At 36.5% G+C, this 25,209-nt stretch overlaps 1 protein-coding gene across 1 annotated transcript in view; it reads left to right on the forward strand.

The window, feature by feature from the left end:
* Positions 1-25,209, forward strand: part of LOC127813651 (uncharacterized) — a 121,112-nt gene that overhangs the window by 83,365 nt on the left and 12,538 nt on the right. Inside the window, exons 17-34 of the mRNA XM_052354734.1 lie at positions 544-768; positions 1,096-1,186; positions 1,355-1,432; positions 1,712-2,002; positions 2,137-2,334; positions 2,446-2,934; positions 3,445-3,606; positions 3,752-4,081; positions 4,168-4,250; positions 4,375-4,479; positions 6,207-6,435; positions 9,315-9,677; positions 17,962-18,063; positions 19,436-19,564; positions 22,021-22,109; positions 22,507-22,589; positions 22,689-22,804; positions 23,025-23,110. Of these exons, the coding sequence (XP_052210694.1) occupies positions 544-768; positions 1,096-1,186; positions 1,355-1,432; positions 1,712-2,002; positions 2,137-2,334; positions 2,446-2,934; positions 3,445-3,606; positions 3,752-4,081; positions 4,168-4,250; positions 4,375-4,479; positions 6,207-6,435; positions 9,315-9,677; positions 17,962-18,063; positions 19,436-19,564; positions 22,021-22,109; positions 22,507-22,589; positions 22,689-22,804; positions 23,025-23,110 (3,249 nt within the window). The remainder of the gene's footprint in view (positions 1-543; positions 769-1,095; positions 1,187-1,354; positions 1,433-1,711; positions 2,003-2,136; positions 2,335-2,445; positions 2,935-3,444; positions 3,607-3,751; positions 4,082-4,167; positions 4,251-4,374; positions 4,480-6,206; positions 6,436-9,314; positions 9,678-17,961; positions 18,064-19,435; positions 19,565-22,020; positions 22,110-22,506; positions 22,590-22,688; positions 22,805-23,024; positions 23,111-25,209) is intronic.

Genomic DNA, 25,209 nt, shown 5'->3' on the forward strand with positions numbered 1-25,209 from the left:
TTTACTCTTGATGCTAAAAGCTTTTAGGTATTCTCAATGGGCACTAAACCATAGGAAATTGCTAGGTAGGTAAAATAATTGAAAGAGTCTTATTCAACTACTACATTTATGGAAGACAAGAAGCTGGAAGCCTGCTTTTGCATTTGATTTTGGAGTCTTGATCACCCAACTTCATAGAAAGAAAAAAGTCATGGAGTGGACATGAGAACAGGAGGTAAGAGGTGAGACAGCTCAGCGTTGGAACAGTGTTCTTCCTGACATATCTTGTTAAATTTAAGTCACTGACTTTATGATTTTGCATCGGAATGAACCTGGTGAATGGTTGCATTGGACTTCATAACTTCTGTGACCTCATTTGCTGCCTGATTTTGTTAATTCTATCTGTTTGCCATTTCATCCTTTTCTTTCCTATGTTCCTTTCTTTTTAACTTTCTATGTGTTCTATCTTTGGTTTTTTGTTCATAAGTGTAAGATCCTGTAAAAGCTGTTCTTCTCAACTATGTTGCCGAAAATAGGCCTACTTATTTGCTTTTATATGAACAGATTAATTGATGAAGGAAAACTGATGGATGCCCTTGCTCTTTCTGATCGCTGTTTGCGTAATGGAGCATCAGATCAGTTACTTCAGCTCCTCATTGAATATGGGGAGGCAAGTAATTCAGCCTCTGGACAGTCTCAAGGTTATGCAGCCCATAGCATGTGTAGCAATAGTTGGCAGTATTGTCTGAGATTGAAGGATAAACACCTGGCAGCTAGACTTGCACTCAGGTAAGAAGAAGCCTAGGTTATCTTTGTTAATTTTAAAATTTGATGAGATTCTTTGGCATTTCTCAATGCAGTACTCATTATGGGTAGGATGGTGCTGTTTACTCTTTTAACATGTGCCTTTATCTTGCATCTATACATTTTGGGAGGTAATATCCTATATTTATAACATGAATCTTTTAAGAGATTTTGATGAGTGAAGATTTTATACTTTAGATCCATCAAAACTGATGCAGAAAAACCTGTTCTCTGTACTTCGTGCTTGTAATATGTCTTTGAGTGCTGTTGCTCTGATAGACAATCAGCCGATATTGTTAAATTCCATTCCAGATATTTGAATAGATGGGACCTAGATGCTGCTCTAGATGTTATCACTATGTGCAGCTGCCACTTGCCTGAAAGTGATCCAGTTAAGAATGAGGTACGTGATGGTATAGTTCATAACATTATTTTGGGTTCTGCACTGATGAAGGAATTCATTGTCTCAATTCTGGACCTTGATGGGATAATAATATGTGCTTTTACTTTCAGATGGTTGCATTTTCTGGGCTTGTTGGTTATGTTTAACTGCATCTACTCTGGCTATCAGGTCATTCAGATGAGACAAGCTCTCTTGAGATACAAACATATTCTATGTGCAGATGACCATAATAGAAGCTGGCAAGAGGTGAAAATTTTATTTCTTTTTAAGACTTGAGTTGGTACGAACAGAGAGGGTAATAACATTGACCACCCTTAATGTTTTATGGGCATAAAATACCCATTACCTCTTTGAAATTATATCGACTATCCTTACTTTCTAAAACCTAGAGCATATTGCGTCTTCTATCAAGGCATTCCTAATAAAATATACTTGTCTTCTTGAACTATCAGTTTGTGGAGTAACTTGTTTGTATTTAAGCTCTTATTGTACTTCCTTTTTCCATTTTTTTCATGGAATTGTCAGGTTGAAGCAGAATGCAAGGAAGATCCTGAGGGTCTTGCCCTTCGATTAGCTGGGAAAGGAGCTGTTTCAGCTGCATTGGAGGTGGCTGAAAGTGCAGCATTATCCATTGATTTACAGAGAGAACTTCAAGGACGTCAACTCGTCAAGCTTCTCACTGCAGACCCTCTAAATGGTGGAGGTCCTGCAGAAGCTTCACGTTTTCTTTCTTCACTACGTGACACTGATGATGCTCTCCCAGTCGTGAAGGGGGCCATGCAACTGTTACCCAATCTGCGGTCAAAACAACTTCTTGTCGGTCATAGTTTCATTTTATAAGAATTATCTTCCTCAGTTTCCTTTTATGATTAAGAGCTATAAGAAAATGTTGCTATGAATTCCATAACTCTTTGTTCATTAATTAAAGCTATGTTTTGTTCTTTGTGAAGGTCCACTTCTTCCTGAAGAGAAGAGATGGTAATTTGTCAGATGTTGAAGTTTCTCGGCTTAACTCATGGGCTTTGGGTCTCCGTGTTTTGGCAGCACTGCCATTGCCATGGCAGCAGAAGTGTTCTTCCCTGCATGAGCATCCTCATTTGATTTTGGAGGTTCTGCTAATGAGAAAAGAACTGCAATCTGCTTCTCTGGTACATTTCTCTCTTTAGGAACTTTTTCAGTGCATGTTCCAGCAAGTAAAGATGGGAGATTATTTCCCTTTTTGTATTTCTCACTAATTACTGGAAAATATGTTCTTCCAGATTGTTAAAGAATTTCCATCATTGAGAGACACGGGCTTAATTCTTACATATGCTGCCAAAGCTATTGCTGTCACTATGAGTTCTCCTTCCAGAGAGCCTCGCATATCAATTTCAGGTCCAAGAGCAAGGCAGAAGACAAGAACAAACACTTCTACAAGGTCATCTTTTACTAACAGTTTGAGCACCTTGCAAAAAGAGGCTCGCAGAGCTTTTTCCTGGACTCCACGTGGTGCTGGTGATAAACCTGCTCCAAGGGATACATACAGGAAAAGAAAGAGCTCTGGGTTAGCACCATCTGAAAAAGTTGCATGGGAGGCAATGGCAGGTATTCAGGAGGATCCTGTTTCATCATACGCTGCAGATGGACAGGAGCGGCTTCCTTCTGTCTCAATTGCTGAGGAGTGGATGCTTACAGGTGATTTGAAGAAGGATGATGCAGTCCGTTCTTCTCATCGATACGAAAGTGCCCCGGATATTATTCTCTTTAAGGTATAATTGCATTGTGAGCCATAATTTCATGTTGATATGTTGTAAATGGTTCATCTGGCTTACATACTGTTACCACTTCTGTCTTTGATCAGAAATCCAAGGTAATTAAATCAAAGTTGATATGATAACTAAATTATTCACAACCATGGTGTTTCTGCTATACTTGCAGTTTTTTGCCAGTCTATTACATGTTTTTTTTGGGCTAATGGCCAGTCTCTTACATTTGATTAGTAGTCTGTTTGCGATGGTTAAGCTGACAGTTTTAGTTTGTCCATTTTAGAAATACTGGTCTACCTGGCATGAAAATATCTTTTACAGCAATGGTTGTGTTATACCTACAGTTTTTTCCAGTCTCTTACATTTTATAATTAGCTTGTTTGTCAATGGTTGAGCTTCTAGTTGCAGTTTATGGATGTTAGACACACACACACACACACACACACATATATATAACTACCTTTTATCTTTGCCATTATAATTATGCTGAAGGCTCGTGTCTTGTGTTTCTAGGCTTTACTTTCGTTGTGTTCTGAGGAGTTGGTGTATGCCAAAGGTGCTCTGGAATTGTGCATTAATCAGATGAGAAATGTATTGAGCTCCAAACAATTGCCTGAGAATGCATCAATGGAAAAGATTGGTAATGCTTATCATGCCACGGAAACATTTGTGCAGGTTGCACTCAATTTTCTCTTTATTTTTCCATTTTCTTTCCTGTGGTTTATATTGCGTATCCAATAATAATCAGTGAATAGGGGTTCTTGTTTCATGTTTTTACATGTGGGATATGGCAATAACACTTCTAGTTCTGTTTGCACAGGGGTTGCTTTTTGCTAAATCCCAGTTGAGAAAGCTTGCAGGTGTTAGTGACTTGTCAAGTAATTTTGAAAGAGGTAGAGATGTTGATGATGCATCTTCTGATGCTGGAAGCTCTAGTGTGGGTAGTCAATTCACTGACGAGCTATCAGAAGTTCTATCACAAGCTGACATTTGGCTGGGGCGTGCTGAATTGCTGCAAAGCCTCCTAGGATCGGGAATTGCTGCTTCTCTTGATGATATAGCCGATCAGGAGTCATCTGCACATCTTCGTGATCGGTTGATTCTAGATGAACGGTACAGCATGGCAGTGTATACTTGCAAGAAGTGTAAAGTATGTACTGTTGCTGACAGTCAAGTATTTGATTATTCTGTGTTCCCACATTATGATAATGATTTTCTATGTTGAACTTACCTCAGATTGATGTTTTTCCCGTGTGGAATGCATGGGGGCATGCATTGATACGAATGGAGCACTATGCACAAGCTCGTGTTAAATTTAAGTATGCTTTATTTATGTTTGTACTCAATTTCTACTGGACAATAGATGAGTACTTCTTACTTTTTATTTGTCTAGAGTAGGGAATGTGCTTGTTTACTGATAACCGCATTGCTCACATTGTCTAGGCAAGCTCTTCAATTACATAAAGGTGATTCTGCATCTGTCATTCTGGAGATCATCAATGCAATAGAAGGAAGCCCACCGGTTGATGTTTCAGCTATTCGTTCCATGTAAGATGAAGTGCATGTTTCAGCATATATTTCCTCCATACACATACCCACATATCTTAGGTGCATGATATGCCGGAGGCACTTTAATGACCATAGGAGCTCTCCGTGCCCCCCTAAGAACCCCATGCCATATTGCCATGGGAATGCTCCAATGTTCCAAATCTGATGGGAACACTCTGGGTCTAAGCAATTTTCTGTGCGTTGGCACCTACACATCAAGCCATCATGCCCCAACAATTCTCACTGCCAGTTCTCCGACACCTCCATGGGTCTGGGACAAAGCCCAAGGGACCACTAGGGTGTTACGGCTTGGTGGCTAGAGGTAGGGGTTTGTCAAGATAACTCATCTCATGCTCTCTTGAGGGAGCTAAGCTCTGATAGTTTTGAGTCTCTCCATTTGGAGGCAACTGTCAGAGGACACATTTGATACTGGTACTGCCTCTACTAGTTGAATTTATCCCGTGGATGGGTGGTAGATGATCTAGAATTTGCCATCATGCCTGCTGCCAAGAGGTCCTTGGCATGTGAGAGGACTAGCCTCCGTGGTTTGACCTCTATTAACTAGTCTAGTGGCCATTTACCTCCATGAATGAACATGCCTCTCATTCAATGGAGCAATACTTCTGTCTGTCCTTCTATGGATGTTTTGGCTCTTTTCTCACTACTCTTGAGTGATCCTCAGCTCTGACCAGCCCACAAACCATGTATCTGCATGCGTATATGTCATGATTTTAATCCAAAATTCTCTATGTATATACGTATATATATGTATATATGTGTATGAATCGAAGAGAAGAATAAGAACATGAGAGATTTACGTGGTTTAGCATAAGCTTATGTCCACAGGATGGAGAATCTCGAATCCACTAAGATGGAATTATTTTTTAGTACAATGATTTATCCCTTAACTCTCTCTAAATACCAAATACATACAGAAATGTTCTATATATATAGGTGAGATAACGGGCTCAAAATGGGCTTTGGGCTGTGTATATGTATAAACATCATCATACTAAAACTCAGACAAGGTTGTCTCTGGGCTTACATGTTACTGGTTATTTTGATTGGCTTCAGACCTAGTGGGAAATGTATTTTCATCAAAGATTTGATGCTCATCAAGATATTATGTTCAGTTAAATATTGAAAAAAAAATGGTCAAGTATGCTAAAATGTTTCCTAGTTCCTCATCAGAGTAGGATGATGGTATAGTGATAATGTTGCTACTTCTTAATGTTGTACACACTGATGGGTTTTACAACTAGTCTTTGAACCTGTCATATCCATGGTAGGACAATTACACCATGCTGATTACCTCTTTGACAATTAATGCAACATTCGTTAAAGTTTAGAGAGCTAAGGCTTTATAACCATTTTTGAATAATTTCTATCAAGCTTTTTAAATGTCATAATGTCCTTTGTCTATGATAGATAATTTATTTTATATTATTTTCTTTGGAATTTGCATGATCGAGATGGCTGGAAATCTATAATTCATGTAGCTAACCACAGCTAATGGGATTAAGGCTTGGGATTGTAGTTGTTGTTGTATTATTTGGAATTTGCATAGATCCTATCCTTTTTGTTCTTTCTTGTGTAAAGGAAAAGATAATGGTAACTACTCATACGTTTAGAATTTTGCACCAGAGCCTTTATAGTGGGATTAATCCTTTGAGCCGCACACAGCTTACACTTGCATATGTTCTTTCATTTTTAATCATATTCTGCAGGTATAAGCATTTGGCTAAAAGTGCACCCGCAATTTTGGATGATTCTCTTTCTGCTGATTCATATCTCAATGTTCTTTACATGCCATCAACATTTCCACGATCAGAGAGGTCCAGGCGATCTCAAGAATCTGCCAGCGATAATCCCTTGCATAGTTCAGATTTTGAAGATGGACCCAAAAGCAATCTGGACAGTGTTAGATACACTGAATGCGTCAATTATTTACAAGAAGTAAGAGCTTTTCCGAATCTAATGTGCTATGAATTCTGGAGTTGGGTTCTGAGTTCTGTTTTCATTTGTGCACCCTCATGGTTATAGTTAGATGGCAAGAAAAACCAAAAGGGGGGTTGAATTGGGTGTTGTCACAGGACTATAATGTAAATAAGGAGATTACTAAGATAGAAGGGTAAGGGGTACTATTGTAATAAGGAATAGATAGGCAGTTACAGCACATGGATTCAATTCAAATGTAATCCAAATATTGGCGACAAGGCTTTGTAAGTATATAACCAACCTTCGCCACTAGGAGAGGTATCTTTTGGGAATTCAATTGATTCAATTTCCCTCTCATCTTCTCGATCTCTCTCTCTCTTTCTCTCTATTTCTCTCCCTCAATTCTTTCTTCTCTTCTAATCTACCAATTCCCGCGCAATTCTCACTGAATTGCGAGAGAACTCTCTCTTGTCAGAATCACATTTTGACAGGTGTTTTTAAAATTTCCATTTCAAGTTATATTTTAAGAGTTGAGCAGAAATAAAGTAAACTGTAACTACAAAATGCAGCACACAAGAGATTTATAGTGGTTCAGCTATACCCAATCCTATGTCAACTTCTCTTGCTAACCTCTAGAGATTTTCTATCACAAATCAGAGGTTTTTAGGCTGACAACCAGTGGTTTCCAAAGGTTCACCACAAAACCTTTACAATAGTAAAATTAATTTTGATGCATCTCCGAACAATGTATCGAACTAGAACAAGTGACCTCTCAATAGGTCAGACCTGTAATTGAATCATCTCAATCATAAACTACTTTGTCGGTCAGATTGAATACGAAAATTAGCAATGATAACAACAAGAAAGCTATCAGTGAAAGTCGAAGTTCTTGAAAGCTTGTGAAAGTTTCTTGAATCTGTGTGCAATTGGGTAGGTTTTTTTCCTTCTTCTAGGTTGTCTCTTTATAGGCCTTGGGATTGCCACTTGAGATTATAGGTGTCACAATGGAAGGTTGAGCAATTTCTACTTAAATCAAGCATATAACTGTTAGATATGGTGTTTAAAAAGGTTTGAGAACTTTCTATAATGTTTTGTAACTTTTAAATTTCCAGAACAAATGTTTCAAAACTTTTGATAAATGTTTTGAAAGTCGTGTTTACAATGAAGAGAAACTGAGAGTGAATTTGTTTGGTTTAGACTAATGTTTTGAAAGGTATTTAGAAAATTTTGAAATATGGCATTAAATGTTTTGGAACATTTGGAAAATGTTTCAAAAAACTTATTTGCAGAAGAAAACAACTGAGAGTGTGCAAAACAGGGTAGTTCAAAACTGTGTCCTGTATTGCAAACTATGAAGAATTTTCAAAAACCATTTTAAGTCATGAACTTAAAACAAATTTTTCATTTGTTTTGAAAGAACTTACAGCAAGATTTTTTTGTTCAATAGTTTTGATAGTATTCAAAATCAAACATAGGTGTAACACTCATTGACCTGTATGTGTATTAACTCAGTTGTCTGGCTCTGAGCATACTTATATTTTCCTATTTTAGTTTCAGCAAGTGTCATGATAGGGTTTTCCTAGGGTTTCAGCAGAGAATTAGGGCAGAATTAAAGAAAGAGAGGGGAAAACAGAAAGACGCAGAAGGAACAGGGAGATCGAGAGGGAGAATAAGGAAGAATCAGAAGGAAGAAAGAGAGGAAGAGGAGTTGAGGGAGAGAAAGAGACAGATACGAGTGGGAGAGAGTTTGGAGAGAGAAATTGAGTAGATTGAATTGGTATATTTCTGGATATTCATATACAACAGCCCTAGTAGCTTTATATAGCTACTTCAACAGCTTAACAGAAAAAACAAGAAGCAAAATAACTACCACTAACAACTTAACATGATTAACTACTCCTCCTGAGGGATAATCTGCTACACTCAACCCTACATTAAGCTATTATACATCCTACACTCAACCCTACTGTAAGCTATTATACATCCTAGGGTCCTAACAGCGAGCTTCTACGAGTGATGTGTTTGGGGTCAATCATATTATCAAAGTACTCTCAACTGTAAGTTAAAAGAAATTTTTTTTATCCATCTTTCAGTTTTAATGAGTAAATTAATAAAACATGCTTTGGGGAGGGGGGTGAAGTACACAAAATCAGTGAAACCTTCAACAAAGTTGAGACTGTTTTACAAAATCTCAGTCAGAGGATTAGTGAGGTTATTTGTGTAAGCCAAAACAGAAACCTATTAGGTAAAGATGCTCATGTATTATCACCTCATCTTCTTAAAATTGTTTATTGCTCTCCCTCGAAATCACTGTTTCTGCCAAAGATGTTGGTATCTACAACTTCTTTAGCCCTCATCCTGCTACAGCCACCTTGCCGGCAACCATATAGTTGAACCATATAGTTGCTACAGAGAGTTTTATCGAGAGATAAGCTGTTTATTTTGTTTTATCTGGTTCTTTTTTTTTCTTGTCTTATCTTTGAATAGGAGGTTATGGTCAAAGCTGATTCATTAGTAGACTTAGTCTATTATCTCTATCCTCTTATCCTTGTTTCAGATTAGGTAGTTAAGTTAGTGTCCTATTTTCCAAGGAAGTGGTTTGTTGACTCTCCAAAGGCTGTATATATTGAGTCTTATTCTTGAAATAATATTCACGGTTTTTCCTGCTCAAATTCTATCAAGTTTAATGATTATAGAACATTCTCAGGGGATTTTCTAATCACCAGTGTTTGACGCTGTGCGTTTTTTGTCCTTTTCGCATTGTGCTGGCTGCCTTAAGAGTTTGATGTAAATTTTATTTTATTTTATTTCATTTTCTGTTCTTTGCAGCAGTTGATAAAAATATTTGTAGTATTTTTTTCATAGCAGTCTCTGATGTTATGTATTCTTCATTGCAGTATGCACGCCAGCATTTGCTTGGTTTTATGTTTAGGCATGGTCACTACAAGGATGCTTGTCTTCTATTATTTCCGCCAAATGCTGTTCCCCCACCTCCCCAACCATCAAGCATGGGTGTGGTTACTTCTTCTTCTTCCCCTCAAAGACCAGATCCACTAGCAACCGATTATGGGACCGTTGATGATTTGTTTGATTTGTGTATTGCTCATAGTGCTGTGCCTATCTTGGAAGAAGTACTATCAACAAGAATGTCAACTGCAGCACCAGAAGATGTAGTTAACCAATATACAGTTGCAGCACTTGCCCGTATTTGTCTCTATTGTGAATCACATAAGCATTTCAATTATTTATACCGATTTCAGGTACTAAATTGGAATCTCAGTCTCACCATGGCTCTCTCTTCTCTCTCTCTCTCTCACACACACACATATGCACAGACTATTCATTTGGTGGTTGTGTAGAGAAATTTTTGGGGGGACATTCTTAATTGTATCTTCAGTGTTCTCATTTGGGGAATTACTTACTTTCCTGTAGATTTCTAACTAAAGGGCATCCCTAGTGCACATAGCTCCTCACTTTTCAAGGGTAGGGGGATAGGGGGAGAGTCGTATTTATACATAACCTCTCTCTCTGTATGCAAAGAGGCTATTTCGCTCCTAGGGCATAGGTCAAGTGGCGGACAAGTGATACGCTGTGATTAGTACTAGTAGGTAGTTTGATACTCGGCCTAGGCAAGGCCAAAGACCCGCTTGCAATTTACCTCTTCTATCAAAATCGAGGGCACAAGCAGCGAGGGACGCGAGGGCGGTAATCCCAAAGAGGCTATTTCTATAAATCTAAATCAAAACCATGACCTTCGGTCACAAAGAAGCAACCTTATTATTGCTACTAAGTCTCACCTTCCTTGTACTTTTCTAAACAGTAACAATAAAATATCTCTGATGGATAGTACTAGACCAAATGGTCATCTCCCTTTATTTCTGAACAATTAATTCTAAGACATAGAAATTACCTTTGGGGGGATAACTTGATCTCCAAGTTTCTCAATATCATTATATGCACTGTTTTTTGGGGGGATAACTTGCTTTTTTGTTCTCATCCATCAAGACAATATTGTCTACAAATAACATACAAGAAGGCACTTATTCTTAGATGTGCTTTGTGAGTGCATCCATCACAAGACAAAGAAGTATGGGCTCAAAGCAGATCCTTGATCAAATCTAGTTGAAATTTGGAAGCTTTGGTATCTCTTACACAAGTCTTTTCACACATTACTGTTTGACGATAATTGTTCTTAATAGCTTGTATATAAGCAATCTAAACTCCTTTGTTTTCCAACACTCCACAAGACTTCTCTAAGAAGAACAACATAGGCTTTTTCCAAGTTTATAAATAACAACAACAACATATCCAGCCTTTATCCCACTAAAGTTTATAAATAACATATGCATATCTTTTTGTTTATCCCTGGACCTTCCTGTTAAGTGTCTCAGTAAATAGATAGCTTCCAATGTTAACTTACTGGGCATAGAACCATATTGGTTTTCAAGTACCTTATTGTAAATGCAATATTTTTGAAGTATCATTTCCATGTTTTCTTGTCATTGTCTTCTGTATTTGTTTTTGGTATTTAGTTCCCTGGTTTTCCTTTACCTGTGGCATTCTATTAGTCAAATTTGATTTTGAGTAGCAATCAAAGTTGATGGTCAATGTTTTCCAGCCATTTATTACTATCTAAGGTTCTCTTGTCTGAAATTTCTGGAATTCGGTCTTTTAGAGAATGTGTTAAAGGATAGATCTGCTTCATACTGTGAACGTATAAGAGAAGGTGGAGAGGAAAGAAGAAGATGGCCATTTATTACTATCTAAGGTTCTCTTGTCTGAAATTTCTGGAGGTCGGGTCTTTTAGAGAATGTGTTAAGGATAGATCTGCTTCATTCTGTGCATGTATTAGAGAAGGTGGATAGGAAAGAAGATGATGTATTTTACTATTACCAGTAGACAGAGTTTATTCTCAGTTGCTTATGTGGGGAGTTAGTTTGTTAGAGATTCTGTTGACTAATATATAAACTCAACAAGTCTTGTTGTATCGTTGAGATTCAGTCTTTTTTCCTAAAATTTTCTCTCTATTTTCTCTTCTTCTTCTTTCTTTACATGGTATTAGAGCCAAAGATCAACATCAATGGTGAGAAACCAGGACCAATCCGTGAGTTCAACATCTCAAAATCTTCACTCAAATTCCATTGTTTCATAGTCACAATTTGATTTTTCCTCAATTGCTAAAGCATTGAACTATAATCCAATAAAATTGGAGACACATGACTATTTCTTTTGGAAGGCTCAACTTATTGCCACAGTTAGAGCTTTTAACCTAATTCAATTCATCGCAAAATTGGAGAATCTCCTCCGAAGTATGTTCCAGATTCAGATCCTGGTAATCTGGATTGATAGAAAGTTAATGAAGAATATCTTGCATGGCTTAGGTCAAATCAATTACTTTTAGGCTGGTTGTTTTCAACAATCAGCAAAGAAGTGCTAGCTCTAGATATACATTGTGAGTCTTCATCAGAACTATGGTAAGTTCTTGAAATTTTATGCTCACGTCAGACTATAGCGAAGTCTTTTCAGCTAAAACAATAACTTAGGTCAACTAAGAAAGGTTCTATGATAGTAAATGAGTATATTTTGAAGATTAAGACAATTGGACATGCTCGTATTGTAATTGGTGAGCCTATATCTGATAAAGATCTGCTTCTGGCTTTTATTAGTGGTTTAGATTCTGATCATGAGACTGTTGTCTCTCTCATCACACATCAAATGGATTAGATAAATCTTGAAAAAGTTCAATATCTGCTAATTATGCATGAACAGAGATTAAGTATACAGAATTTGGTTAATTCCTTCGATGGAAATATTTCAGTTAATGTTGCTTCTAATTTGTCACAAAATGGAAATAATAATACAAGAGGTGGATTTAACAATAGAGGAGTAGAGGAAGAGGTTGATTTGGCTCGAGAAAATTTTATTGTCAGTTGTGTGGTAAACCAGGTCATTTTGCTGATAGATGTTTTCAATCAGTTTGATAGAAATTTTCAACATCCAAATTTTACTGGTTCTGATAAATCTGTCGTTCAGATTGATCAGAAAGCTTAGTTAGCAGCTGCTAGTGGTCTGACTGAAGTATCTTTACCTGAGATAGGTTCAGTTCAATGTTCACAATTTTCTAACACACCTGAAGCCTAATTTGCCTCTCCTGAAACCCTAAATGAGTCATCATGGTTTGTTGACTCTGGAGCAACAAATCATATCACCTCAAATCTCAACAATCTAACTCTCTATTCTCAGTATCAAGGCACTGAAAAAGTTGCAGTTGGAAATGGTAAGAAGCTACCTATCAAGCATATCGGTTTCAGTCATTTACCAATAAAAACTAGACCTCTTTCTACTCTTTCTTTACCAAATGCTCTGTATGTTCCAGCAATGACTAAGGACTTAATTAGTGTTTCTAAACTTACAAAAGAAAATAATGTTGTTGCTGAGTTTCATGTTGATTCTTGTTTGAAAAAGGACAAGGAAACAGGAAATGTGCTACTCCAAGGCCAGCTTAGAAATGGACTTTATCAACTGGCACCTGCACCTGCCTCTTCTAGAAATTCATCATATTTTTCGTGTTCTGTTCTTCATCGTATTTTTCATGTTCTGTTCCAGTTTATTATTCAACCTCAACTTCAGTTTCTACTACTGAAGGCTCTTCTTTGTTTTCACAATTGTATTCAGACTCACAGCCTCTTTCTACACAGTTGAGGTCTGGCTTAAAGACTTGTAGTACTAGATCTTTTACTGCTAGTACAGGCCCAAACAAAACTGTATGTGATATCTCACTCACAAAGCTTGGTCATCCAAGTTTTTTGGTGCTTTGGATGATATTGAACAAAATGAATGGTACTTTGGATAATATTGAACAAAATTAATTTTTCTTGTTCACGCTCATCTCTTTCTTTTTGTGATTCTTGTAAGTTTGGCAAATCACATCAGTTTCCTTTTAATGATTGTGAAATTAAAGCCAAACAGTCTCTTGAGCTTGTCTATTCTGATCTCTGGGGACCAGCTCCTCATCTCTCTACTGAAACATATAGATGCTTTATTATCTTTGTTGATACTAATACCAGATATACCTTGATATATCCTTTAACATTAAAATCTGATGCTCTTGCTGCCTTTATTAGATTCCATAAACTTGCTGAACTGCAGTATAACACTAAACTCAAATCCTTCGAGTCTGATGATGGTGGTGAATTTAAGGTGTTTCTTCCTTATTTTCAGCAGCATGGTATTCAACCTAAGCTTTCTTGACCTCATACTCATCAATAAAATGTTGTTGCAGAGAGAAAGCAAACACTACTGAAATGGTCTAACCTTACTTGCTATATGCCCTTAAAATTTTGGGTGGAAGCATTTTAGACTGCAGTTTTTCTTAGCAACCTATTACCTCCAACTCTATGGTTTTTGTTTCCTTTTGAGCTACTTTATCATAAGAAACCAGATTTTTCTTCTCTGCAGCCCTTTGGCTGTGCTTGCTTTCCTTAACTAAGACCTTATAATCGTCATAAGTTTAATTTTCAATCTTTTAAGTGTGTTTTCATTGGATATAGTCCTATACATGCTGGGTATAAGTGTCTACATCCTTTAGGGAAAGTTTATTTTTCTAGACACGTTCTTTTTAATGTGTCTGATTTTCCCTATAAAGTTCTATTTTCCCCTTCTCCTGTTTCTACTGTTTTTGTTTCTGTTTCTAGTTTGCCTATTTCTTGCCTTCAGTCTTTTTCTCCTCCTTATTCATCTGTAGCACAGTCTCCTGATACTTTTCCTTCTCATCAAGATGTTTTTACCTCTCCTTAGCAGCCACAGAGTATATTTCCTTCTTCATCTCAACCTACAGTACAATCTCAGCCTACTCATCATCCTAGACCAACTCATTCTGTTCATCCTATGGTTACCCATTCAAAAAGCAAGAAACTCTTATCTACTTTTGTTCCTCAACCTTCATTTTTGTCACCAATTACCTTAGTGAATGAACTAGAACCCTGTTCAGTTAAAGCTGCTTTATCAGACCCTAGGTGGCTGAAGGCTATGCAAGAAGAGTTTGCTGCCTTACAGAATAATGATCTGACATGAATTTGATTGGCTGTAAATGGGTATTTAAGATAAATATAACCCTGATGGAACTGTTTTGAAGTATAAGGCTCGGTTGGTGGCTAAGGGTTTCCATCAAACCCTTGGTATAGACTTTGAAACTTTTAGTCTGGTTATTAAGGCTCCAACTATTAGAGTCCTTATTTCTTTAGCAGTCACTTTTGGTTAGGACACCCAACAAATTGATGTTAATAATGGAGATTTGACAAAGGAAGTTTATATGTCACAACCTGAGAGTTTTGAAGATCCTACATGTCCTGCTTATGTGTGTAAGCTTAAAAAGTCACTCTATGGTCTAAAACAAGCCCCCAAAGCTTGATATACTTAATTAAAGGCAGCTCTTAAGTCTTGGGGTTTTCTCAATGCAGTGTTTGATGCTTCTTTGTTCATCAAAAGAATGCAGTAAGAAGTTTTGTTTGTTCTGGTGTATGTAATTGATATCCAAATTATAGGGTCAAATCCCAAACTGCTTTAGTCCTTCATTCATGATTTGGATACCTCTTTTGCTGTACAAACCCTTGGTTTGGTCAACTACTTGGATTTTGAAGCTTATCGTAATTCTACAGACTTATATCTTAGTCAGTCAAAATACATCACTGATTTGCTACACAAAGCTGGAATGGAAAATTGTAAACCTTGTCCAACACCTTTTATAGTATGTACTCAGTTTACTGATGAAGGTGATCTTTTTCTCAATCCTTCCCTATATAGAGAGTTGATTGGTTCACTTCAATATCTAACCTATACTAGGCTAGACATTGCTTTTATGATGACAAGCTTAGTCAGTTTCTTGTAGCTCCAAAACAACAACATTGGCAGGCCTGTAAAAGACTTCTAAGGTATCTTAAAGGCACAATTGGTTTGGGTGTAGTCTTTACTCCTTCACCCACTTTCACTATTGAGGTGTTTACATATGCTTATCATCCTGGTTGTAAAGTTTCTACGAAGTCCACCAATGGACTGTGTTTATCTGGGTAATAATTTGCTTATTTGGAGTTCAAAGAAATAGTCTGTGGTGGCAAATCAGTTGGAGAAGCTAAATACAGAGTATTAGCTAAAGGTCTTACAGGGATATATGGTTGAAATCATTATTTACTGACCTTGGCTATTCTTTCTCTGGTTCACCAGTTCTTTGGTGTGAGAAAACAGCAGCTAAAAGCATCGGAAAAAATCCTGTGTTTCATTCTCAAACTAACCATATTGAGATAGACATTCATTTTGTCAGAGAAATGGTGGAGAATGGTGATGTAGATATTAGATATCTACCCTCTGAGCATTAGACAGCTAATATTTTTACAAAGGGTTTACCTAGTGATCAATTTTTATGTGTACAAAATTGTGTTTGAAGACTTCTCCTCAGTTTGTTTTGAAAGAAGTTTTTTTTTTTTTCCTATAAATGAGTATTGTATTAAACACGAAAAAAGTGCCAAAAGCGTCTACAATAGCAAACCAGGGCATACCCTAGACCAAAACAACATCAAGAAACTACCACTACTCTCTGGATCCCAACAAATTTGAGGTGGGATCAACGAAAACATGAAATAAAATACTAAACAACAAACCACAGCTACAACTAGCTAAAAAAATTCTGAAGAGAAATACTGCTCTAATCACATCTAAAGAGAGGCAAAAGACTGGAGATGAGATGAGCGATAATAGATCTTTAAAACCCAACCAAAAATCTTCTGGATCAAGCACGCAGGACAAGGAGGCCAAGGATAAAGCCACTAGAAAAATGACAGAATGTACCCAGTAAAAACTAGGACTAGAGGAATGAAACCAGCTGTAATCTCCAAGGTTCACTGTGGTGCAGCCAACCCCAAGATCCTTACTGGAACAAAACACTCAGGGCCAAGTCCGTCAATTCAACATACTCAGGAGTCGTCCACCATTTTACTATGAAGATGCTCAAGGGTTCTGCCTGCTCCAAGTTACTAAGCAGAACGACATACCTGAGCACAAGGAACTGGTTGTCATTTGAGGGGGAAAGTTAAGGATAGATCTGCTTCATGCTGTGCACGTTTAAGATAAGGTAGATAGGAAAGAAGGTGATGTATTTTACTACTAGCAGTAGGCAGAGTTTATTCTCTGTTGCTTTTGTGGCTAGTTAGTTTGTTAGAGATTCTGTTGAGTAATATATAAACTCAACAAGTCTCATTGTATCATTGAGATTCAATCTTTTACCCTAAAATTTTCTCTCTATTTTCTCTTCTTTTCTTTCTTCTTTCTTTACAGAATGCTTTTTTTCTTATTGTTAGAAAAAACAATATTAAAATGAATGAGACAAGCACTCATATCTTCATGCTTTACCTGTCAGAGTTTCATATTTAGTTTTCAAGGTTTTCTGTTTGTCACACCTAGATCCCGATTAGTGATGTTTGAAAACATCAATTTCAGGAAAAGTGACTGGTAGAGTTTGACTAAATTACAGTTGTCCTTGGAAGGTCATTTTTTCGTTCTTTTCTATGCAAATTTCCAATTCTTAATGTGCTAAACAGACCAACTTAGTAGGTTGTTACATGTCATCTACCTCCCACCTTACAAATTAAGTACTTTTCATTCTTGGTGGGTGGTCTGGTAGAAGATACCTTTTTATTTTTTTACCCCAATGATAACAATATATACAAAGAAAAGCATATGAAGGGTAGAATTTACACAAAGATCACAAAACTATTAAGAAGCAAGGTACATCTCAGAATTACAAGCTAGCTAACTCCTGGAATCCTCCTCAGTTAGGTTACAATTAGTTTCCCGGCACAATAGCAGTAGTTTTCATTTCAGAGGATTTGAAAGAATGCTCTAAGCTGTCTTTTCATGCAATGACATACTATATTCCTGTGGTGAAAACTATGAGCCAAAATATTTTATTCCTTTCTGAGGACGTAATCCTCAATTCTTATATTGTATTATTTCCTTTGACCTTCAAACCTTGATGCATCATTTTAGTGTCAAAGGCATCAGATGGCAAAAATCTAATGGCCCTTTTCTTGTATCAATCATCCAGAGAGAGAGAGTATCTATGACATCTAAGCTTGATCTATTAAATCCTTGAAACCTGATGTATTAAGCTGCCTTACCACATGCAGTACTGGTGTAGCTTGATTTCAATGTCTTCTCTTCTATTTTGCAAGCATTGGTTGTGCTATTATGATGCCCTTTTTTTTTTTGGCACTTATGACTGGGTAGCTAATAAGATGTTTTCTGATGAGGTCACTCATTTTATTGCTTTTACTATTTTTTTGTCACCTTTCCTTAGCTGCCTTGAAAATGTTTGGGATACTCTTTATCTTCTTTAGATGAAGGGATACACTTTATCTTCTCTCTCTGAACTTTATTATGCACATCTCTATGGCAGTTCTTACAGAAGTACCTATTTCTTGTTCAGCTAAGCTTTACTCTTCTTATTCTGTTTACTCACGAGGTCATTAATTTAATACTGGCATGATGATTCAGGTGATCAAAAAGGACCATGTGGCTGCTGGTCTTTGTTGTATTCAGTTATTCATGAACTCTTCCTCACAAGATGAAGCTATAAAGCATTTGGAAAATGCAAAGGTAAGTCAATTCAGGGTTTATGTAGGCAGGAATGTGCTTTGCCTGAATTTAAACCTAGATTTCATTTAGAATTCTTCATTTTGAATAAATCATTGCTCTAAAAGGCCACCCAATATGAGTTATGATCCTCAGATTCCAGTTTCCTCTGTTCATAGCAGTTTCAGCAGTCACTCCTAGGAGTAAACACGACAAATTTAAGACTAAACATAATCCTGAACATATCCTGGGGAGATGACAAGCTTGAAGATAGTCAACACCACTTCTTGACAATGGAGGTAGAGGTCAATGTTCATCATTTTATAGCAGTGAGAAACCTCTTTTAGAATCTCAACAAAAAGGCTGAGATTTCACTGGGAGATGACAGTGAAATCTCCCAGTGAATTTTAGAAACCTCTTTTAGAAGAGAATTAGGCTTTTTGAACGACTTGTTCCTCAATCTTTGATGGGACAACTAAAATCTAAGTGCCGGACTATCTTTTCTCTTAACTTATCTTTGGGTCACAATGGATTCTTTTATTATTAGTATTTTGGATATGCAAATGCTTGACAGATGCTCTTAGTGGCTTGACAATGGTCTATGGTGCCAACAGCCAAAAGTGCACCATATTCCTCCATCACTATTGGAGAGCTTAATACCTCTGTGCACTCGCTTCAGAGATGTACAGAGCCTGAATCCAGATATTTACCCTAATGTCACACCAGTGGGGTTCAGTAAGCACATTTTTGAGTCAGGAACCCAATTTTCTTGTGTAGGCATCTGAGTTGAGAAGCTATAAAGTCTTTTGTCATATCTACTAGCATTTTTTCAGAAGTCAGTACACAGTGTTTTTCTTACTTGATAGAAAAAAGTGGTGTCTCTTTTTAAGTCTTTTCTAACACCCCCAAATTGTTTTTTGAGTTATAGTTCTAATTTTTGAGAACTGTCCTGGGGCTTGTTAGGATTAATATTACAGGCAAAGTAACATATTTTAGTGAGCAATAGGAAATTTGTGAACCAGTTCGCAAATGATTAGTTAGGCCAACTTTACTAAATATCCTTCAGTAAAAAGCCCTCTGGTTTGCCCAGGCAAGTTCATTTTCTGGTGAGAACATGTTGTGGATGGCACTTCATTAAAACTCACAACTTAGGAAAAGAAATCTAATTCATGCAAATACAAAGAATGAACATGCATATATATATGCAAGAATGGTGGTCACCCATCTTTTATATGCAAGAATGGTGATCCCCCATCTTTTAATTATTGATTGGACAAATTAATATTGTTCTTGTTTGGAGGAGAACTAAATCTTCCCTTAACAAGAAAAGGATTGCCAGCATGTTATAAATTGAACTTGTGTGAATTTTCTTCTAATTATCTTCCTTGTAGCGCAGGTGCATTTTGAGGAAGGATTGTCGGCACGATATAAAGCAGGGGATTCTACTAGACTTGTCACTAGGGGCATTCGAGAAAAGCTTACTGAAGAAGGACTTGTCAAACTTTCTGCTCGGGTTGCAATTCAGGTTATCCTTTTGTTGAAGTACTTCAAGATAAATCGTGGTTTCTTACCCAGATGGCTAATTATCACCCCCCCCCCCCCCCCCCACCCCCCTCTTTTCTTTTTCTTAACCCCTCTATATGTGTTTTTGTGTTTATGCCATTATTCAAAGATAACAGTTTGCACCTGTGTCCATGTGTGTGGTCCTTCACTAGCCAAAAGAGTAGAAGTCGTGAATGTTGGATCTCTACTTTCTACTCTACCCAACTAGACGTACATACACACTTTTTGGTTTTATTGTTTGTGATGCCTTATATGCCCTTGTGTAGTGGGGTTCATCTTGTTTTATTGACTTGTTCTACACCTACACTATTGTGATACCATATTAATTAATTTTCTAGCCATAGATCCCTTTCTCTCTCCTCCTCTTTTTCATTCCTGCATGTTTCTGCTTGCTTTATTTTCTTTTACCACTGAATTTTTTTTTAATTAAAATATTGAAAAGGGAAATCTGTTAGCTCCAAATGATGGCAAATATATCCCAAGAGTAAATTGGGATTTGTATAAATTTTTCGATAATTTAAACACCGATTTATGGTAGAGAACTATGTTTCGAAATATAAGGATGTATGGTTCGAAATAAACCTTTCTGCTAAGTAGGTTTCGAAACCTACTATATATGTTTCAAAATATACTTTTTTGTTTTGGATTGTTTCGAAATTTTTAGCTTAGGATTTCAAAGAAATGACTTTGGTAAAGATGATTTCTTCAAAAAAAAGTTTGCCAAAGATGCTTGAGATTAAAGATAGGCCTTTTGAAAGTTTAAGCAATAAGTAATAAGCAAGCAAACCAATAAATTGAGTGTACATGAGATTTATAGTGGTTCGACACCCAGCCTAGTCCACTACCTTCAAGTCTTCCCACTTGAAGGATTTTCAAACCCAATCACTTTCACTAGTGATTAACAACAAGGGTTTTACCACAGCTCACCCTAAAACCTTGTACACAATGAGTTTTATGGCTCAATTCAAACCTTACAACAATCAACAAGATAAATAAAATTTATCTTTACAACCCAATGAATTTACATCATTGAAATGCCTTACCAATGGCTGTACAAACCTCTTAGCTTGAGGTGAGGAGAGTTAAACGATATGATACTTCTTGTTTTCGACTTGCCTCTCCTTTACACACCACGATGTATGTTGATCTTCTTTGAAAGCTCAATCAAAATCTTTTGTTCACCACTTGTGTATTGTGTCTCTTGTATCTTGTGTGTATGTATTTTGATATATGTGTGTTTTGTCTTCAAACACCTGCTATTTATATCAAGAGATAGAAATTTAACTGTTTAATAGCTATTAGAGACAAGATTTAAAAGAAGATTTCGAAACATAGCTTATTGGTTTCGAAACAACACAATTTTACACTATGGTTTCGAAACATCCAACCTTTACAGCTGGACTTGCACTTAGAGACAGCATGAGTAGGAGACAAAGTCTTATGCCCACTATGATTTTGTATTGATCTCCACTTTTGAATTTGAATTTGAATTCTCAGAGCATGGAGATTAAATTTAAAAAATCTTTTGAGAAGCTTTTGGATGTAAATAAAAAATGTAAAGATAAAGCATCTCGGTTTTTAAATATTCTGCTGACAGAGTCGGAGGTTTTGAAACATACTATGTAGGTTTCGAAACATATGCTTAAATCTTATAGATGTTTTGAAATATAGCATGCATACTTAGAAAAATATTTGAAACCTATTCAAAGGAGTTTCGAAATAAGAACAGAAACATGGTTTAACAATGTTTCAAAACATGGAACATAAGTTTCGAAACATGATGCATGAACTCTAGATTTTTCAAACATTTGAATATTAGCGCCAAAACTTTTCATATATGTTTCGAAATATAAAATGCTTATTTCGAAATATGAGATTAACATAAAAGAATTTTCATTATAAGATAGGTTTTTCATCAAACCCCTTTTCTCATATATCAAAAAATATGATACAACAAAATCTTTTTTTGCTTGCCTTAATTCTTGTATGTCACGTATGTCATTTGTTTTGAGATAATCAATATTAAACCTAACGTGAATATCTCTGCTTCAAAAACATGGCATAAAGAGCTCACTGCCACTAAGCAAGTGGAAGAATTGTTTAGGGAATGCAAAGACACATTTTATTACACCCTGTACAAGTAATCACCTCGAGTGGAGAAATTCCTGTCCTTTAGATAATTTTACACCTTTGGTGGATTTTACTGTAAGAATTAGTTGACACCTCTTTTTCTATATGCATTTTTCATAGACTGGTGCTGATGGACTGGGGGAATTAAAGTGCTCCCAGATAATGAAGTGGCTTAAATTTGTCCAAACGCCCCTTTTTTGACATAGAAATCTTTTGTCTTTCATGATCATGCTAATTTGAGTCTCTGATGTTATGTGTGCTTCTTGGGGGTTTTCTTAAATGTTGTAGGTGGATGTCGTGAGATCTTTCAATGATACCGATGGACCACAGTGGAAATACTCTCTTTTTGGAAATCCAAATGATCCTGAAACTTTCAGGTTTGTGTCAGCCTGATTGTTTTTATTTTTACCTTTTTCTTCTTGTAACTTACATTGACTACCAAGTCCAAGTATGTGCTATTGTGGCAAAACAGTCAATCAAGAATATATTGCCTTCCCTGGGTATATCTTTTGTAATTGTTTGGTTCCATGCCCCCTGGGTATGCCCAGAGTATTTGTACATTCCTTTGATCATTTATACATATTTACCCTTTGATAAAAAAAAAAAAAAAGAATATATTGCCTTCCCAACTTATGAAACTTATTTTCATGCCCAGTTGAGAGCATTTTCCTCTTCTATATTGAATGTAAACAATAAAATTATGGTGCCATCTATGAAGACATTCTCTGTCTGTCAATTTAAGTTGTACATGCTAATGTATTTGTTGCAATGCAGGAGGAGGAGTAAGATTGCAGAGACTCTTGTAGAGAAAAATTTTGACTTGGCATTTCAAGTGATCTATGAACTCAATCTTCCTGGTAACCATTGTTTATCTCACACATTTTGTCCAACTAAATAAGGTTTGGATGTCATGTTTTGGTGAAATTTAAATTCCAAGTTTCTGACTCATTTCTCAGCTGTTGACATATATGCTGGTGTTGCTGCATCACTTGCTGAGAGGAAAAAGGGTGGCCAATTGACTGAATTTTTCAGAAACATTAAAGGCACAATCGATGATGATGATTGGGACCAGGTAATGATTTTAAGTAAAATAGACTCTGTTTCTTATTAAGCAATGAAAAAAGCAGGAAGCACAGTTTCTTGGGAACTGTGGAGTTAATTATTGAATATATTCCCTATTTGTATTAAGTAATTCCTGAAGTTAATTGACCTGATGATTATTAAATACACCTGTCTTTAATTTGCTCTTGGTTAAACCAACAAGTTTGAAATGCTTGTTTTTGGGCTTGTAGGTTTTGGGTGCTGCTATAAATGTATATGCTAACAAACACAAAGAACGACCAGACCGGCTTATAGACATGTTAACAAGTAGCCATAGGTATGTTCCTGTTCAAACTTTGTGAATTTGACACAAATGGGAACTGCATTAATATCTAATTAGTTTGTGTACCCTGAATGATATTCAATGAGCATATTTGAGGTACTATAGATATTGGTGTTGATGGCTTATTACTCATGATTTAACATTTCTAACTAATAGTGGTTCTCATTTGTCAGTTAATAAGATCAGTTCTCAATTAGGGTTGAGGTTTAAACTGAATGTGTTTTGGTGTTTTCTTAATGCCTTTGTTAGCTGACAAGTTGCATGTATGACTAGGTAAATTAACTTTTTTTTTAGATAGAACTAGGTAAATTAGCTTAAATCTATGTTGTGGTGTACATTAATCTAATTATCATATACATTTTTTTTTTTTGGTAAATTTCAAAGACCACTCTTGAGGTTTGAACAAAATGCACCAACCATTCTTGTATTTGACATCTACCTCTTTCGCTACTAAAACATGGTCAAAAAGACCAGTTTACCCTTACTTATATTTACCCTTTCCCTCTTTCTCTCTAACCTCTCATTTTTCAACGATCCTGACCGCCGATAAATGATTAGAGTGAGAGAGGAAACTAAACAAACCCAATTTGAAGATAAACAATGAACAATCTCAATTCAAAGATGAATAATGAACAAACCCAAACTCTACACTTAAAAATGAACACTCAACCTAGATGAACATTTTGTTCATCTTCGATTTCAGGAAAGAACGAACATAAGGGTTTGATTTCGAGAACACCAAACCCAAACTTGCTTAGATTTGGGTTCATTGTTCTTGGAAACATCAATCTGGGTTGGTCATTCTTGAACACAAAGAGCATGAACCTAGATAAGAAAAAGAGATATGGGTTCATTATTACCCAGATTGATGCTTCCGAGAATGACGAACCTAGATTTGACAATTCAGAACGATGAACCTAGATGTGTGCACAGGCGAGTGAGAGAGAGAGAGAGAGAGCGCATTAGATCTAGGTTTGTCGTTACCCAGATTGACACTTAAAAGAATAGTGAACCCATATTCGGTTCAATCTAGGTTCAATTCTTCCAAGAATGACAAACCCAGATTTAGTTTGATCTAGGTTCATCGTTACCCTTGTTGTAAAATAACACCAGATTAGAGCAAGATCGCAGCTAATAATTTGAGAAAAATAATAATAATGAAGGAAATTGAACACATATTTTGTGGAAAAACTCCCAAACAAATCAGGATAAAAACCACGGGCAAAGATAGAAGAATTCACTATGAAAAATAAGGAAAATGCTATTGGTATATCATGGCTTACACTTTGGGCTACACAATGTAGCTAAAATGTCTAAAATATCCCTTACCCAAGGTAGTGAGGTGTATGACTAAAATACCCCTCACCCAAGATGGTGAGGCGACGCAAGATGGTGAGGCGCGAGGGGTATTTTTTTCATTTGTGATGCATTGTGTAGCCCAAGGGGTATCAATAGCATGGTCCAAAAAATAATAGGAATTACAACTTTCCCTCTAAATTACAAGGTGATAACAACAACAATCTCTCTTGAAAATAGGAGAAAACACTCTTAATTTTCTAACTCTCTATTTTTTCTCTCTGCAAATGGGATACTAGAATGCTTAACAAATGAGCTAGGGAGGTCAATTTATAGGCCTCCCATACGCGTTTAAAATGCGTTGCCAGCAAGGGGGCGTCGCATTCCATGGCAATTGTCCACTATAGCTGCCTTTTGCTTTATGTTTTTTCTCTTTGATACGTTTCGGTGCATGGTTGCACCTTTCTTTCTTCTTTCTTCCTTCAATTTCAATGTTGCAATTGCAGTTGCAGTTGCAGTTGCACTAACTTTTCCCAGCCACAATTTTTGAATTTAGCAATCTCCCATTTGAAGATTTGATTATAAATCAATCAATCTTCACACAATTCTTTCTTCCTTGCCATTCCCCATTGCTTACGTCCCTGTTAGGCCACTAGAGGATCAACATCAAACAAACTTGTCAATATTGACCACCTTTGTCATGAAATCTGTTAGGTTGTCTTTTGTATGAATTTTCTGCATATCCACGGTTCCTTCTTCCACTTTCTCACGAACGAAGTGGTACTAAACTCGAATGT

This window comes from Diospyros lotus, chromosome 11 (assembly GCF_014633365.1).
Source record: "Diospyros lotus cultivar Yz01 chromosome 11, ASM1463336v1, whole genome shotgun sequence".
NCBI classification, from domain to species: domain Eukaryota; kingdom Viridiplantae; phylum Streptophyta; class Magnoliopsida; order Ericales; family Ebenaceae; genus Diospyros; species Diospyros lotus.